We start from the raw sequence: 15,079 nt of genomic DNA on the forward strand, positions 1-15,079 counted from the left end.
TAAGCCAAATCCAGATAAGTACTAAGGACAAGGATCTAGCTGGAGACAAAGAAGTTTCAGAGAACTTATGAATCTGCAAAGTTTCTGCCAAGGGAAAAAAAAATATACCCAACCAGGGTAGCTGGAGAAAGTTTAACAAAGAGATTATTTATAAAGCTCTGAACAGGTTCAGGAAAGCCAAAAAAGGATGGAGAAGTGCTCTGAACATAGGAGGCAGAGGAAAAGGTGAGGGGCTGTGCCTGGAATCTCAAAGACCCAGAGCTCCATCTGGCAGGAGAGGCTTTGAACAGTGGTCTTTGAAGGGGAATGCAACTGTTACTAACATCCACTCCAAGCTTACTCTGCTCTGTGTGCTGATCTCCTGCCAGGGCTTCCTATTCACCGAACCCAATAAGAAGCCAGAAGACAAGAAAGCCTGCTCGTACATCTGTAAAAGTCATCTGCCGGGGTACAGATCAGTGTGGACAAGGATAGAGGAAAGATCTAGGGGCAAATGAACTACACAACATAGAACATATCATGAGGGTAATTTCGGATAGATATGATATGGATACATTTTTCACAACTGGCAGGAAATCAGAAGTGTCAACCTAGAAAGCTGAGAAAAGCATTTCATTTGGTAAACCTGGGGTATGGTAACTGTCCAAGGCTGTCTACCATCCTTTTTCCAAGCTACTGTTAAAATCCCAAGTCAGGAGCAAAGTTAATAACTTTCTGTATCATATACCGTAAATGTTTGGAGTACAGATATACTTATTTGGAAACTACTCCACTCATCAAGCAAGTGCCTATATTTTACATTCTACCTCATTTATTGTAAGACAGGCAGAGTACAGGTTAAGGGGTGGCAGTTTTCAGAGGGCTCTCATCCTTTAGGCAAATTAGGGTTTCCAGGCGACAGAATCCTGGAAAGTTTCTCTTGTCAGTCCCGTTGGTTTCTATTTTGTTTAAACCATAAACATTAGCTAACTTCCATATATATTCTAAGCTTAGAGCTAGGGTCTGGGGACATGGACACATATTAGATGTAGTTTTTGTCTTCAATGAACATTCAACATACAACTTGAACAAATATGTGAAATGTAGCAATATAGGAAGGTGGTTTTAAAAAAAATTTGATCAAGATACATAGTCAAAAATATGGTTTAATGGTTAATCCCACATACATAAAAAGTTCCAATACATATGTGTGAATATGTATATATGTATACATAAAACTGTTTCATTAGAACAATGCCTAACTTCACGTGATACACTATGACATTCTTATTCTAGTCCATTCCATTACATAAAATGCTGATCAAAACCTAATAAAATGATTTGAGGACTCAATAAAAGGATATGCTAGACAGTATTCTAAGTCTAATTCTAACATTTCTAGAAAGCAGATACCATTATGGTCTCCATTTTAAAGACAGGGAAACTGAGGAACAGAGCAATTAAGTAACTTATTCAAGGTTTTGGAGTAAGTAAATGGCAAAGCTGGAATTAAGAAAAAAAAGCAGTCTGACTCCAGAGTTCCACAGTAAAGAACAAAAAGCAGTCAAATATAAAAACTGTTAAGACTTGAGGTAGAAGCAAAAGACCCAATACTGATAACACACAAAGGGGGGATTTGAGGGAAAGACAAATACTGAGAAGTCTTCTGTGAGAGTACAAGTACTCTGCAGGACTTGAGAACATGGTAGGTCTGAACTTTTTTCCTGTCTCCTTTCTTATACTGGCCAAGTCAGTTGAATGGGAGTTTTTTGAAGGGTCTTACACAATTTAGCATTACAATATTAACTTCAATTTTATCTGTAATCATGGAACATACTTTACCATGGAATAAATTGTTTTAATCTTTTAGAGCACCATTAAGAGATCATTAAAGCAAAGTAGAATTTCTTTTCTTTCTTTTTTTTTTTGAGATGGGTCTTGCTCTGACCCACAGGCTGGAGTGCAGTGGCGCACCATGGCTCACTGCAGCCTCAAACTACTGGGCTTAAGCGATCCCTTCACCTCAGCCTTCCAAATAGCTAGGATTACAGGAGTACACCACCATACCTGGATACATTTTCATCTTTTTTCTTAGACATAGGGGTCTGGCTATATTGCCCAAGTTGTTCCTGAACTCCTGACTTTGAGTGATCCTCTCAACTTGATCTCCCAAATCGTTGGAATTCCAGGTATGAGCCACTGCTCCTGGCCATAAAGTAAAATTTCTAACACTATGATCAGGAAAAGAAAATTGAGGCAACCACCATTAGCTTTCATACAGGCTAGCAATTCCTAGCCTTCTAATAGGTCTCACTGAATTCTTTCCAATTTTGCCCTTTTCCTACCCATTCTTCACACAAGTAGGCAGAAGATTTTCTTAAAAATACAAATACTATCATGTCAGTTCCCTGTTTCAAAAACTTTGGTACCTTCCCATTGCTCTCAAGATTAAGCACAAAATCCTTAACAAGGATCTAACCACTTCTTTTCTCCCTTTCTATCACCCATTACTGTGCCTTCCATACGCCGCTCTCAGTCCAATAAAGATCTCTGGCTATTCTATTCTGACTACTACACTGCCCGATCTTGCCCTACCATTCCTACTTCCCTCACTTAGCTAACAATCACTCATCTTTCAGGTTCTGGTTTACATTCACATACCCTGAAATCCTCCCAGATGTAATAGATTATATTAGTTTGCTGCTTGTGTTCTTTCTACTCCACTACAATATTTATTCTAGAAGCAATTGAGTCATATTCTCTAACAGAACCAGAACTGAAACCTGGACATTTTGATCCCAGGACCAGTGTAAAAGTCATGTAAAAGAATATGCTATCTTCAACAGCCCTGTCTACCTAAAATTTAGACTGACAGTAAATACGAGACACAGCTGTTACCAATCTTGCTAACCATAGGAGGCCAATTCTGATATGCATCTTTATTGGATCTCTACTTGTTCAGAGCCTGATTAGTTTCCTATCTTTTTCTACTTACATTATAAGCTCTTTGAAGACATAAATTAAATGTCTTAATCCCTCTAGAACCCCCAGAACTAGCGGATTACTGGAAAATTAACTATTACAAAACATGTTCATATATATATGTCTCAAGCTCTAAAACTATGTTTAGTAAATCAGAGTCAAGTTTAATATTTGCAAACAAGCAACTGGGCAAAAGTTATACTTAATAACATTCAAAATACGGCATCCTGTTTTGGTAATGTCCGTGTTACCAAAAATAATAAAAAGGTGACAAACCATCATCAGTAGCTCAAAATGATCTAGTTAATTATTCTAAGTTGTCTTTTTTCATGTTTATTTACATTTGTGAAAATTCTCTCACTTTGACAGTGCATATCAGAACTGGCCTCCTATGGTTAGAAATATTGGTAACAGTTGTGTCTCATATTTTACCCTGGCAGTCTAAATTTTAGGAAGACAGGGTTGTTGAAGATAGTGTATTCTTTTATATGACTTTTACACTGGTCCTGGGGTCAAAATATTCAGGTTTCAGTCCTGGTTCCGTTAGAGAATATGACTAAACTGCTTCTAGAATAATACTGTAGTGGAGTAGAAAGAACACAAGCAGCAAACTTGACACCATGAATTCTAGACTTGCCTTTGCACTGGCTTCCTATGTGAATTTCACCAAAAATAACAAATGGAGGGTTAAAAGGAAGAGAAGGTAAATGTCAAATTTCAAGTGCTAGAGAATAGACAATACAGATCATGTGGGTAATTTTGTTAGGTACAATATGGATACATATTTTCATAACTTCAATTAAATGATCATGGAGCAAAAACATGGAAGCCAGCTAATAACACCTCTTTAATTGTCTCTGAAAACAAACAAAACAATGGAAGTTCAAATAGTACAAATCACTAAAAAGGGTTCTCAAAGCTGTGGCAGAGTACAGAAATAATACCTCTTCTTGCCAAATATAAGTCTGGAGCCTGATTCAAGCAGTGGAGCCAGTTAGGGAAAAGGTTCATTCACACCCATTGTCTCAGAGATACAGGAAAGCACCTGAAGGAATCGCTCAAGCTGTGTAGACAGGAATACGCTGAGGCTGCTAAGGCCATTTTACTCCACCATCTTTCCATACCCAGCCACCAATACAACCTCCATTTATTGATTACAATTCATATCATGCAACAACACCAAGGGCAGAAATGCATGGTAGGTACAGTCAGATCATGCTCTGGGATGTGAAGCATCTGTAGCATGGAAAAGCTGGTGGTGCCACAGAAGTAATACTTTATAAGAGGAGGATTTTTTATGAGTTGTGCTTTCCAGTAAGATAGGAAAATGAAGGAAACTTCCTTCTTTTGGCAGATCCTAGAAAAGGATTACAGACTGCTAAAAATTTTGCAATAAGAGACTGTACCTCAAGTCATTTTCTAGCTTAAAATCTGAAAATTTCAGCCTCACATGAGTTAACAATGAGCAGATAAAGAGAAATCTATCCAAATAGTAGGTACTACACATAAAAATACAGTCAAGAAGGGGCTATGAAAAAATTCTGTAAGAGAAAAGAAAAATAACTTTATACTCAAGAAAGAGAGGAAAATTCTTTTGAAAACAGTTTGTTACAAAAGACAGAACAATTTATAGTGCACATATTTTGGATTCCATACATTTTAGGAAGGGTCTATTTCCTGATGTGTATACTCTGCTGACTATGAAACAAAACATAAAATTGAGCTATGAAAAGAAATAAAAATAATTGGAAGAAGGGAGAAGGCCAACAAATTAAATAAAGATTACAAGGAAAGATAAATTCTAGTTGCTGAATTAAAACTTGAACAAGCGGCAGTAGAAATCATAATTAGCATTGTAGAAAAAAAAATCTGTAACACAAATATCCTTAAAGAGGTTACCCAGAATACAGAAATAAAGTGAAAATAGCTGAAAACACTAAGAGGGAAAAAAAAGACATGAAGGACAGATAATACAAATATAACCGACAAATAATGAGTGCTCATAGATTAGAAAACAGAAATGAGGGTGAAGGGGGAGTAACTGAAACAAAAATTCTCCTTTGTAGAGGAAAGACTTAGTCCATAGGCCAAAAATTGTGCAAAGTACACAAATTTAGCAAAGCATGACCAATCGGTAATATTTCTTAGTGAAATTATGAATATCAAAAATTTTCAAAGACAAACATCTAATAAGTATCCAACCTGGTGCTGAAAAAAGTGAAAAACAGATTATTTTAAAAAGAAAAGAAAAGAGAGAAAGAAAGGAAAAATCCCAGGTTGACCTCAGATTTCTTCACAATACTACAATCCAGAAGAAGAGAAAGGATATCTACAAAATTTCCAAAATTACATAATCCATCAAGCTGTTGCCCATGTAAGAGAGGATGAGAAGCAGTGTCTCTTCAGGTATACAAAAACTCAGATACTGCTCTTCTTCATATTTACAGAAAAACTTCTGAAAGATGTAATCAATTGACTGAGACATGAGTCTATACGATGAACTCAAAATGAGACAACACATTTAAAAAAGACTAGCGGAATGCACTGAAATAAATGAAAAGAAACTAAGTACAAAGAATTATTTTAGAAAATACTGCCAAAAAATGCCAATGCTAACTAATAATCCATAAGAGTAGATATAAATGTTTAAAACCCAAGATCATACTTAAAAAGCCAAGAAGTAGGGTGAAAGAAGAAAAGATACAAATAGAATACCATTAATTTTTCATATTACATGGGAGTCAATCAATATATATTATTTTACTCTGCATTCTTATAATAAAAAATATTTAAATACTTTTTATCTTTAAAAAAATACTAAAGTCAGGCCAGGTGCAGTGGCACATGCCTATAATCTCAGCACTTTCAGAGGCCAAAGCAGGAGGGTTACTTGAGCCCAGGAGTTCTAGATTAGTCTGGGACAACATAATAAGCCATTTTCTTTATAGGAAATCAAAATATTAGCTGGGCATGGTGGCATGCACCTGTAGTCTTAGCTACTCAGGAAGCTGAGAGAGAAAGAGCACTAGAGCCCAGGAGGTCGAGGCTGCCATGAGCCACGATTATACCATTGCATTCTGGCCTAGGCGACAAAGTGTGATCCCATCTCCAAAAAAAAAAAAAAAAAAACTACAGTCAAAGACTAGCAAATTAAAAAATAAAAGGCATGTCATCAAAATCACTAATGAAAATGTAAAATCAAAGTCTATATACATATACAATGAACATATGAAATTAATTTCAATTAAATAGAAACAAAATATAAATTTTTTAAAATAGAAAATATAAAACAAGGTAACACAGAAAGAGCAAGAATATCTCTATATATATCCATTTTATAGAAAACATACTCAGATTTGTTTACTCAGAGTACATCTGGTACTTGGTGTTTATTAAAAGTCCATCTAAAAATAATACAGCAAAGAAAAATTTGAAGAGGATAAGGATTTGAATTCTAGCAAATTATTGTAACAATATGATAAAAATATTCCACAACCAATAAATTCATGTGTCTAAAAGTAACTCAATGAAATAGAAATGTGCTGATAATGTATAAGTAGAATCAATTTTGAAAAATGCATATACACATGCATACATTACATAATCAAAGTAATTAGAAGAAAATATTTGGAACTGTTAACATAGTGGTGATACCATTAACTATTTTAATTTTTTTCCAAGTGCTTTTTTGCATTTTATAATTTTAATTAAGAAGAAAAATGTTACTAAGAAACACAAAACATAGAAAAAATGGAAAGAGGTATATCAGGCTTCTGGATGGGGATGTGGAATAATGATGCCAATTCTTTATAGTGTAATTATGTATTAAATACAATTGATCAAAATGATTTTTAAAAATTTTGCCAAGACATTCTAACATTTTAGAAATACAAAAAGCAAAAGAATCTAAGAGTTCAAAGAAGAAATAATGTGTACAATATAATGAATAGAAGTCACTCTTGCCCTTGAGCCTGCCACTAATTCTCTGGAGTGTACTGCCTCTTCTGCCTAATAAATCTCTCTCTACTTAAAAAAAAAAAAAAAAAAAAATATATATATATATATATATATATATATATGAAATGAAATACTGATAATTAAAAAAACGTAATGAAATATACAAAATCATTAATCCTGATTATCTAAGGTAGTATATTTATGGATGAGTTTATAGTTTTCTTTATATATTTCTGTCTACTATAAAGTTACCCCACCGAGCATATCTAGTTTTATAAAATGTTGGCAATAACAGATTATTACATTTTTCTAATCTGCTTAAAATTATAGTTAAACAATAAAATCCATTTTGATTTTTATTTTCTTCTTTATATATGTCCATATCTGTAGACTTATACAGAGCTTTATATGGTTCCCAAATGTGGACGAAAATTTTTATTTTTGAAGTTTTCTTCCACCATCCACCTTCTACTGCAATAAAAATCATCCAATACCCCACTGCTCCAACTTAAATATGTTTCCCCTTATACAGGTATCAGAGGCAATGGAGAAGTTTCAGATTTCAAATAGGTGATTTTACATGTCATCTTTCCTGAAAGTGCTAAAACGATTCAGAGTACAACTCAGGTTTCCCATAAATTGCTTAGTTTTCTATAAAAATGTTAGTTTCTATTTCTGACTTCATTTTGACAGAGTAAAAACATGAGCTTTTTCGAGAGATGCTTAAACTCTTCTTTTACAATAGTAGCACAATTAATAAATAAAAAGGAAAAATTACTATATTGCCTCAAAAGATATTCACATTAAAATGACAAAATGTTTTATTATGTTTTACTACCAGTTGCAATTATATATTTTAAAGAAGATAATCAATCTAATCTACAGCCATTCAACCAACTATCCAACTATACATTATCCCCAGAAATAATTCTGAGTCCAAATTTGTGTGTGTTTTCCCTCATGCGTACTTTTAATTTATTACTACATATAAGAGTACTACATATATACATATGTAACATATAGCATTACTACATACAAGAGTACTACATATATAACGTATAGCATCACTTTGAGTTTTCTATTTTGTATAAATATGCAGATCATTTAGTCTCTGGGTCTGTCTTTTTTTTAATGGTTGTTTTCCCTTTTCCTGAACCTCCCTCCACCTTAATGCTTAATTTTTCAAGTTCTCTGTGATTATATTATAAACAATGTATGTATGAAATTTGTAATAAGTATAAAAATATGTCTCCTTAGATATTGATTCTTTTATTTAGATCAGATAGATTCTAAGCAGATTATGTATTTTTATATTAAAAGACATCTACCTAAATTAGATAAAAGTAACTTTTTCTCCATACCTTCAGTAGCAAAATTATATTTTCCAGTATACTATACCATTATTATTTCCCTCATTAATGCTACTGAGTGGGAACATCTTTTCACAGTGTAATCTATAAATCACCCTTCTATATAAATTGTTGCTGTCTTACCAGTTTGTAAAAACTCTTCCTCTATAATAGATATCAGTCCTTTCCCTATGTTTTATATTACTAATATTTCTTTTCAAAATTAACTGTTTGAAGATTACTAAATTAGTCATGCCATATATTTTTTTTAATTTATAGAATGAGATATTTCTATTATTTATCTTATAGATTTATGACTAAGAAGTTTCTTAACCCTAGATTGTGTATGCAGTCTCTCCAATTTTCTTACAGAACTTTTATTTTAAAATTTTTACTCCATCTGGAAGTTATTTTTCAATCCAGTTTTAATAAGTGGTCTATTTTATTTTCAAGTAAAAGGCATTGTATCAATGCCACTTATAATGCACTATTTTCTTAATGAATCAAAATATTTTATATTCCATTATGCCATTTTATTTAGCAGAATCCATTTTTAGATTCTCTTCTACTAATTTACTTGCTTAAACTCATGCCAATATTATATTGATTTCATTATAGTACTTTTATAGCACACTCTGGCATCTGGTAAGGCAAGTTTCCTCTCATTTTCTTTTTGTATTCAAAAAAAGTCAACACTCTTTCCCCTGATATAAACTTAAGATCACATTATCCAAATGTAATACAAATAAATACCAATTAAGGTGAAATCACACAAGATTGGGTGCGTTCACACTGATATAGTCATAGAAGGTGACATCAAATAAGATGTTTTCTAGAAGTTAAATATATATGAATGTTGGGAAAACTGATTTTTTTCAATAATATCAATTCCTTTCTAACTCAAAACAAGTATGTTTTCCATTTTATTCAGATATTTATGTATGTCCTTCAATAAAATTATATATATTTTTTAATTTGGATTGTGCTTTTTGTTAAATTTATTGCTAAGTATTTTATTTAGTATTAGGTGCTTTATTGAATTGAATGTTTTTTTCTAATTCCCCTCTCCAGGTACTGTTGGGTTTACAAAATGATACCCCAAAGTGAAGACTTAAGTTTCAGCTCCAGAAGCAAAGCCTCTTTTTGATCTTTTCTTGCCCTCCTGTCTCTTGCCCTTCATTTTTTCAGGAAGCAAGCCACAGAAACGAATATCTCTCTTCTCCAAGGTGGGCATAGAAAACAGAAATCCTTTTTCCCAATGCTAGCCATAAAGTCTAAAAAGAATATTCAACTTCTCCCCCAACAAACATACCTTCTTTCTGTGTAACAGCTGGCCATAGAGAAATTAAGACCCCCATTCCAGAAAGGTCTTACACCATACCCAGGAGGAAGGAACACTGTACAGAGAGGCCTTCTTGAGTTTCCACACTCACTCTGCTAGCATTAGATTGTACCCTTTTTGAAGTGGCTGAGCACTATCACTGAACTTAAGCATGAAAATGAATAATTTTCCCTGTCTCTTTGGGGCTTCATTCTGATGACTCCTGTGTCACATAAAACTATGATCAAATAGATTTGTTATGCTTTTCTCTTGTTCAACCTGTTTTTGTTAAAGGGATGTCAGCTGTGACCCTCATGATGAAGAGGAAAAGTATCATTTTCTTTCCACTCCTACAGTTCTTCTATTTGAACAGATTTTTAAATTTCTATTTAACTATCTTATCATATCACCTTATTAATTTTACAAATATTTTGGGTTTTTGACTATTCAGTCAAATCATTATAACAAATAATACTTTAAACCTTTTAGTTTCTTAATTACATTTGTCAGACCTTCCAAAGATATTGAGTAATAATAGTTATAGAAGTTAAATCCTATTTATATCCTGATTTTGTTTTAAATAGTTATAGTATTTCATGTTTTAGAAAAATAATTGCTGCTTGCCCTTGGGTAAGAGGATATTTTACATTTAAGTAGTTTCCCTATGTTTAACTTAGAGAGTGTAATAACAATAATTAACTGATTATTGTCATGCTTATCAACCTATCATTGACCGCTTGATATGGAAACTTCCCTGTCTTCCTGAAATAAACTTCATTAGGCCATAAGTATTATTCTTTTAATTAAATGATGTGTCAATTAGATATCCTAGCATCACCACACCCGGCTTTTTTTTTTTTTTAAATGGAGAACAGGCCTAGCTATGTTGACCAGGCTGGTCTTGAATCCCTAGGCTCTCACAAGAATACTAGTTAGTACACTGATGCTGATGGTTTCCTAGAAAACTTACCTAGCTGGGGAAGCCTGTACTACAAGGGCCTCACCCTCCGAAATATAATTATGAGTTTTATTGGGTCCCCCCCGATATGTACCAGGTCTGTCCCTATAAAGTCATGTATGGCTTTTAGAAAATCATTGCATATGTCTTGATAATAGTTTCCACATCTGCAAATGGGGAAAAAAAAATAGAACCTGATGGTTCTTGTTAGATTAAAAAAATTACACCTGGTCATACTGGTAAACTTTAAGCTCTCTTTCAGAAAGTAGAGGGTTTGAGGGAATGTGACATTAAAACAATTAGATTGGGAACATCGCCTTACTTTTAAGATAATAATATATAAGAAAATTCAGTAATTCTATGACAGTGAAATTGTAGGCCCTCCTTATCTGTGGGTTCCACATCCATGGATTCAACCAACTGCAGATCAAAAATATTCAGGAAAAAAATGAATAAGCATGTCTGTGCTGAACATGTACAGACTTTTTTCTTGTCATTATTCACTAAACAATAAAGTATATCAACTGTTTATATAATATTTACATTGTAGTAGGTATTATAAGTAATCTAGAGATGATTTAAGGTATAGAAGAGGATGTATAGAGGTTACATGCAAATTTTACAGCATTTTATATAAGGGACTTGTGCATATGTGGACTTTGGTACCAACTTCAGAAACCAAAGGACAAGTGTATAATAAGTTCAGGTGAACTCACATGAGTTCAATGTTTCTCAAACATGAATGTGCTAGTACAAGATCTTCTTAAAGAAAGTACATATAAGGTACATGGCAGAAGACAGAGGAAGATTTAAAATATTAAAAATTAGTACGTCATTAAACTGCATTTTCATATTGTTCTTAGAAAAAAAGAAATAGTCTGGGGTCAAATGGTGGGCTTCATGGGTTCCATAAATACTGTCATCTTGCAAACAAGAGTTTATGTATATTTATTTACTATTTTGTTGGGAAAGTTCATTACATTCATTAGATTTGTAACTAGTTTGGGACCTGAAAAACATTGCAAAAGGCTATTCTAGATGAATAATCTAACTTTCTACCCATAGTCTCTGCTTAAATATTTCCATGGTAATACTTTTGGAACTTCACCTAAAAGACCATTTCATGTTGGACAGCTACAACTAGTAAAAACTCTAGTTCACAAGAAGACAAAATTTACCTCTGAAATTCCTATCTATGTTCTTGATTCCAGTATCTGAAGAATGAGAGAATAAAACAATTCCCTATTCCTGAAAATAGTCCTTTACATAATTGAAGACAGTCATCTCGGTGCCAAGGTTTTTTTTCTTTCTTAGAATGGCTTTTAAACAACATTATCAAGCCGTACAGACTTTACTCCTTAACTCAAAGTTAAGGCAGATGGTTTTATCACTCATTAAGACAACATTTTATACATGTTTCAAAACTCTTTGGGTGGCCGGGCATTCAGTGGCTCATTCCTATAACCCCAGCACTTTGCGAGGTTGAGGCAGGAGGAATGCTTGAGCCCAGGAGTTCGAGACCAGTGTAGACAACATAGCAAGACCTCATCTCTACAAAATAATGAAAAACTGGCTGGGCTCAGTGGCTCAGCCTGTAATCCCAGCGCTTTGGGAGGCTGAGGTGAGTGAATTGCCTGAGCCCGCGAGTTCGAGACCTGCCTGGGCAACTTGGCGAGACTTCATCTCTACAATAAATCAAAAATTAGCCGGGTGTGGTAGCGCACGCCTGTAGTTCCGGCTACTCGGAAGACTGAGGCGTAAAGATCGCCGGAGCCCAGCAGGTCGAGGCTGTGGTGGCTGGGAGCAGCCACTGCCCTCCAGCCTGGGTGACAGAGTGAGACTCCAACCCGCCCCCCCCCCAAAAAGATAAAAAACTTAGCCAGGTGTGGTGATACATGCAGATAGTACCCGCCATTTGGGAGGCTGAGGTGGAGGGATCACCTGAGCCCAGGAGTTCGAGGCTGTAGTGATCATGCAGCTGCTCTACAGCCTGGGTGACAGAGTGAGATTCCAATCAAAAAAAAAAAATAAGGAAAAAGAAAACGTTTTTTAGTTATAGCTCACTTATTCTGAAAGAGGGATAGATCAATCTAGATTTACTTGTGAACTTTGGAAAGAATTCAAAGAAACAAATATGTTATGTTGTATGTGACCTCATAAATTCCACAGAATTCTCACATACTTATATACTCTACTATATTTTAAAAAACAAACTCATAATAATTTTTTAAAATTATTTTTTGACTATGAATTATTGTCAAAATACCTGTGGATGGATTTCAACATGTTTTCAATCTTATAGCCAGAAGTCAGTTTTACATTTCTATTTTTGGATTCAGAAAAGATAAATGCAAAATAGTACTGCTTTAAGTGGTACTAAAACCATCAGTTACATTAATTTTTTGGGAGGCGGAAGAAGGACATATTTAATCGAGTAAAATATAGCATCATGCAAGGTAGAACAAATTCCAAGGCAGCGAACCAAGTTCTGTGACATTCAGCACCCAGATTAAATAAATACATAAGAGCATTACTTACGGATACAATTCTGAAAGCTGTTCCGCTATTGCATAAGCTGTTGGGTCTCTGTCTAAGACGTACAGAGTAATATCTGGCTCCTTCTTTAGAATGGCTCTTGTATGTCCTCCTGAACCAAATGTCATATCTAGAAAAATCTAGCCAATGCAAAAAAAAGAACATTACCATTTAGAATAAATAAAACTTATTCTTACCAATGATCTCAATTTTTAGAAGTACATACTGATTTTCAGAGCTGACAGTAAATTTAGAAAAATAATAAATATAATGCTTTTGCCTAGAGATAAATTTGTCAAACATGAAATCTGACTCAATTATGAGTGATCAGCCCAAAAGAACTGATCAGAGAATCAGTAAATAATCCAGGGCGCAGATTAGCTAATTCCAGACAAATTTACAATTCCCTTCATAAGGTCAAACTGGACACATTACTACGCTGCCAGGTCTTTGACACTTTCCAGCACACAACTGGTAGTAACATTTTCAAGCATTCATCATTTGAAGATGGCTTACAACTTAGTGTGGTTTACTTTATTTCAATTTCTCGAAATGCTTTATATGAAAATTAAAAATATTCAAGGAGGAGGAGGAGGAGAGAGAGAGAGAGAAACCAAATAAAATCTAGAAAATTGACAAATCAGCAAATATGACCTCAACAGTCCAAGTCGTAAGTCAAAACACTTATGGTAAAATCTAGGTTTGATGTTAAGTAGCTATATGTCTTTGAGATAGTCACTTAAAGTCACAAAATGCCAGTGGCTAGATTTCTCCAGCGTTTAAAAAGAAAAAGTAGGTGAATAAGAAAAGAAGATACCAAGCCGGGCTCGGTGGCTCAGCCTGTAATCCCGCGCCTTGGGAGGCTGAGGTGAATGGATTGCCTGAGCCCGCGGGTTCGAGACCCGCGTGGGCAACTTGGCAAGACCTCATCTCTACAATAAATCAAAAAAATTAGCAGGGTGTGGTAGCGCGTGCCTGTAGTTCCAGCTACTTGAAAGGTTGTGGCGAAGGATCGCCGGAGCCCAGCAGGTCGAGGTTGCGGTGGCTGGGAGCGGCCACTGCACTCCAGCCTGGGCGAGAAAGTGACTCCAACTCAAAAAAAAGAAAAAGAAAAAAAGATACCACTATCCTCACCTACCTAAATGATAAGATAATATATATCATTTCTCATCTAAACCAAGATACTCCTGAGTGTGAAAGTTTTGCCAGTAACAATTTTGTCAGGACAACAGGATACAAATCTAGAAAATTGACAAATCAGGACTACAAATTTAGAAAACTGTTGGATTAATTAAATGTTTTGATCATTCAAGATACACAATGCAGTTAATTGAATCTGAATCTACTTATTGGCTATTTTATTTGGCCACAGCTGAGTAAGAAACCAGACCCAGACCATAAGAAACACATGTGTGAACAAGTTAGTTGATTGTGACTAATTTGGAAGTCAAGACACTCTCCACACATCCCCTCAAAGACATGCTCTTAGTTTAATGGGCCCTTTCAATAAACTTCACTGGTATTATGAAAATGAAAACAATTATTCTAAAAGTATTGAAAACAATAAATAACATAAGTCTATTGGTTAGACTTAAAATATTACAAAATATAATATATATATATTTTTGAGTTGGAGTCTCACTCTGTCATCCAGGCTGGAGGGCAGTGACATGCTCCCAGCCACTGCAGCCTCGACCTGCTGGGCTCCAGGGATCTTTCCGACTCAGCCTTCCAAGTAACCAGAACTACAGGCATGCACTACCATGTCTGGCTAATTTTTTATTTATTGTAGAGACGAGGTCTCACCAAGTTGCCTGGGTGGGTCTCAAACCCACAGGCTCAGGCAATCCTCTCGCCTCGGCCTCCCAAAGTGCTGGGATTACAGGCTGAGCCACCAAACGCGGCCAAAATATAATATTTTAAAAATTTGTGTTTATACTGCAAAAGAAGGGAAGTTCTAGTCATACATGTGAATATTTCCCTGTTCTGAATGCCACA

General features: G+C 34.7%; 1 protein-coding gene across 1 annotated transcript in view; it reads right to left on the reverse strand.

Annotated features, from left to right (window-relative positions):
* Positions 1–15,079, reverse strand: part of METTL15 (methyltransferase like 15) — a 202,926-nt gene that overhangs the window by 100,330 nt on the left and 87,517 nt on the right. The window contains exon 3 of the mRNA XM_008054782.1: positions 13,085–13,221. Coding sequence (XP_008052973.1) covers positions 13,085–13,221 — 137 coding nt within the window. The remainder of the gene's footprint in view (positions 1–13,084; positions 13,222–15,079) is intronic.

This window comes from Carlito syrichta, unplaced genomic scaffold (genome assembly GCF_000164805.1).
Source record: "Carlito syrichta isolate Samal-C Ts95f unplaced genomic scaffold, Tarsius_syrichta-2.0.1 Scaffold301283, whole genome shotgun sequence".
In the NCBI taxonomy this organism is placed as follows: Eukaryota; Metazoa; Chordata; class Mammalia; order Primates; family Tarsiidae; genus Carlito; species Carlito syrichta.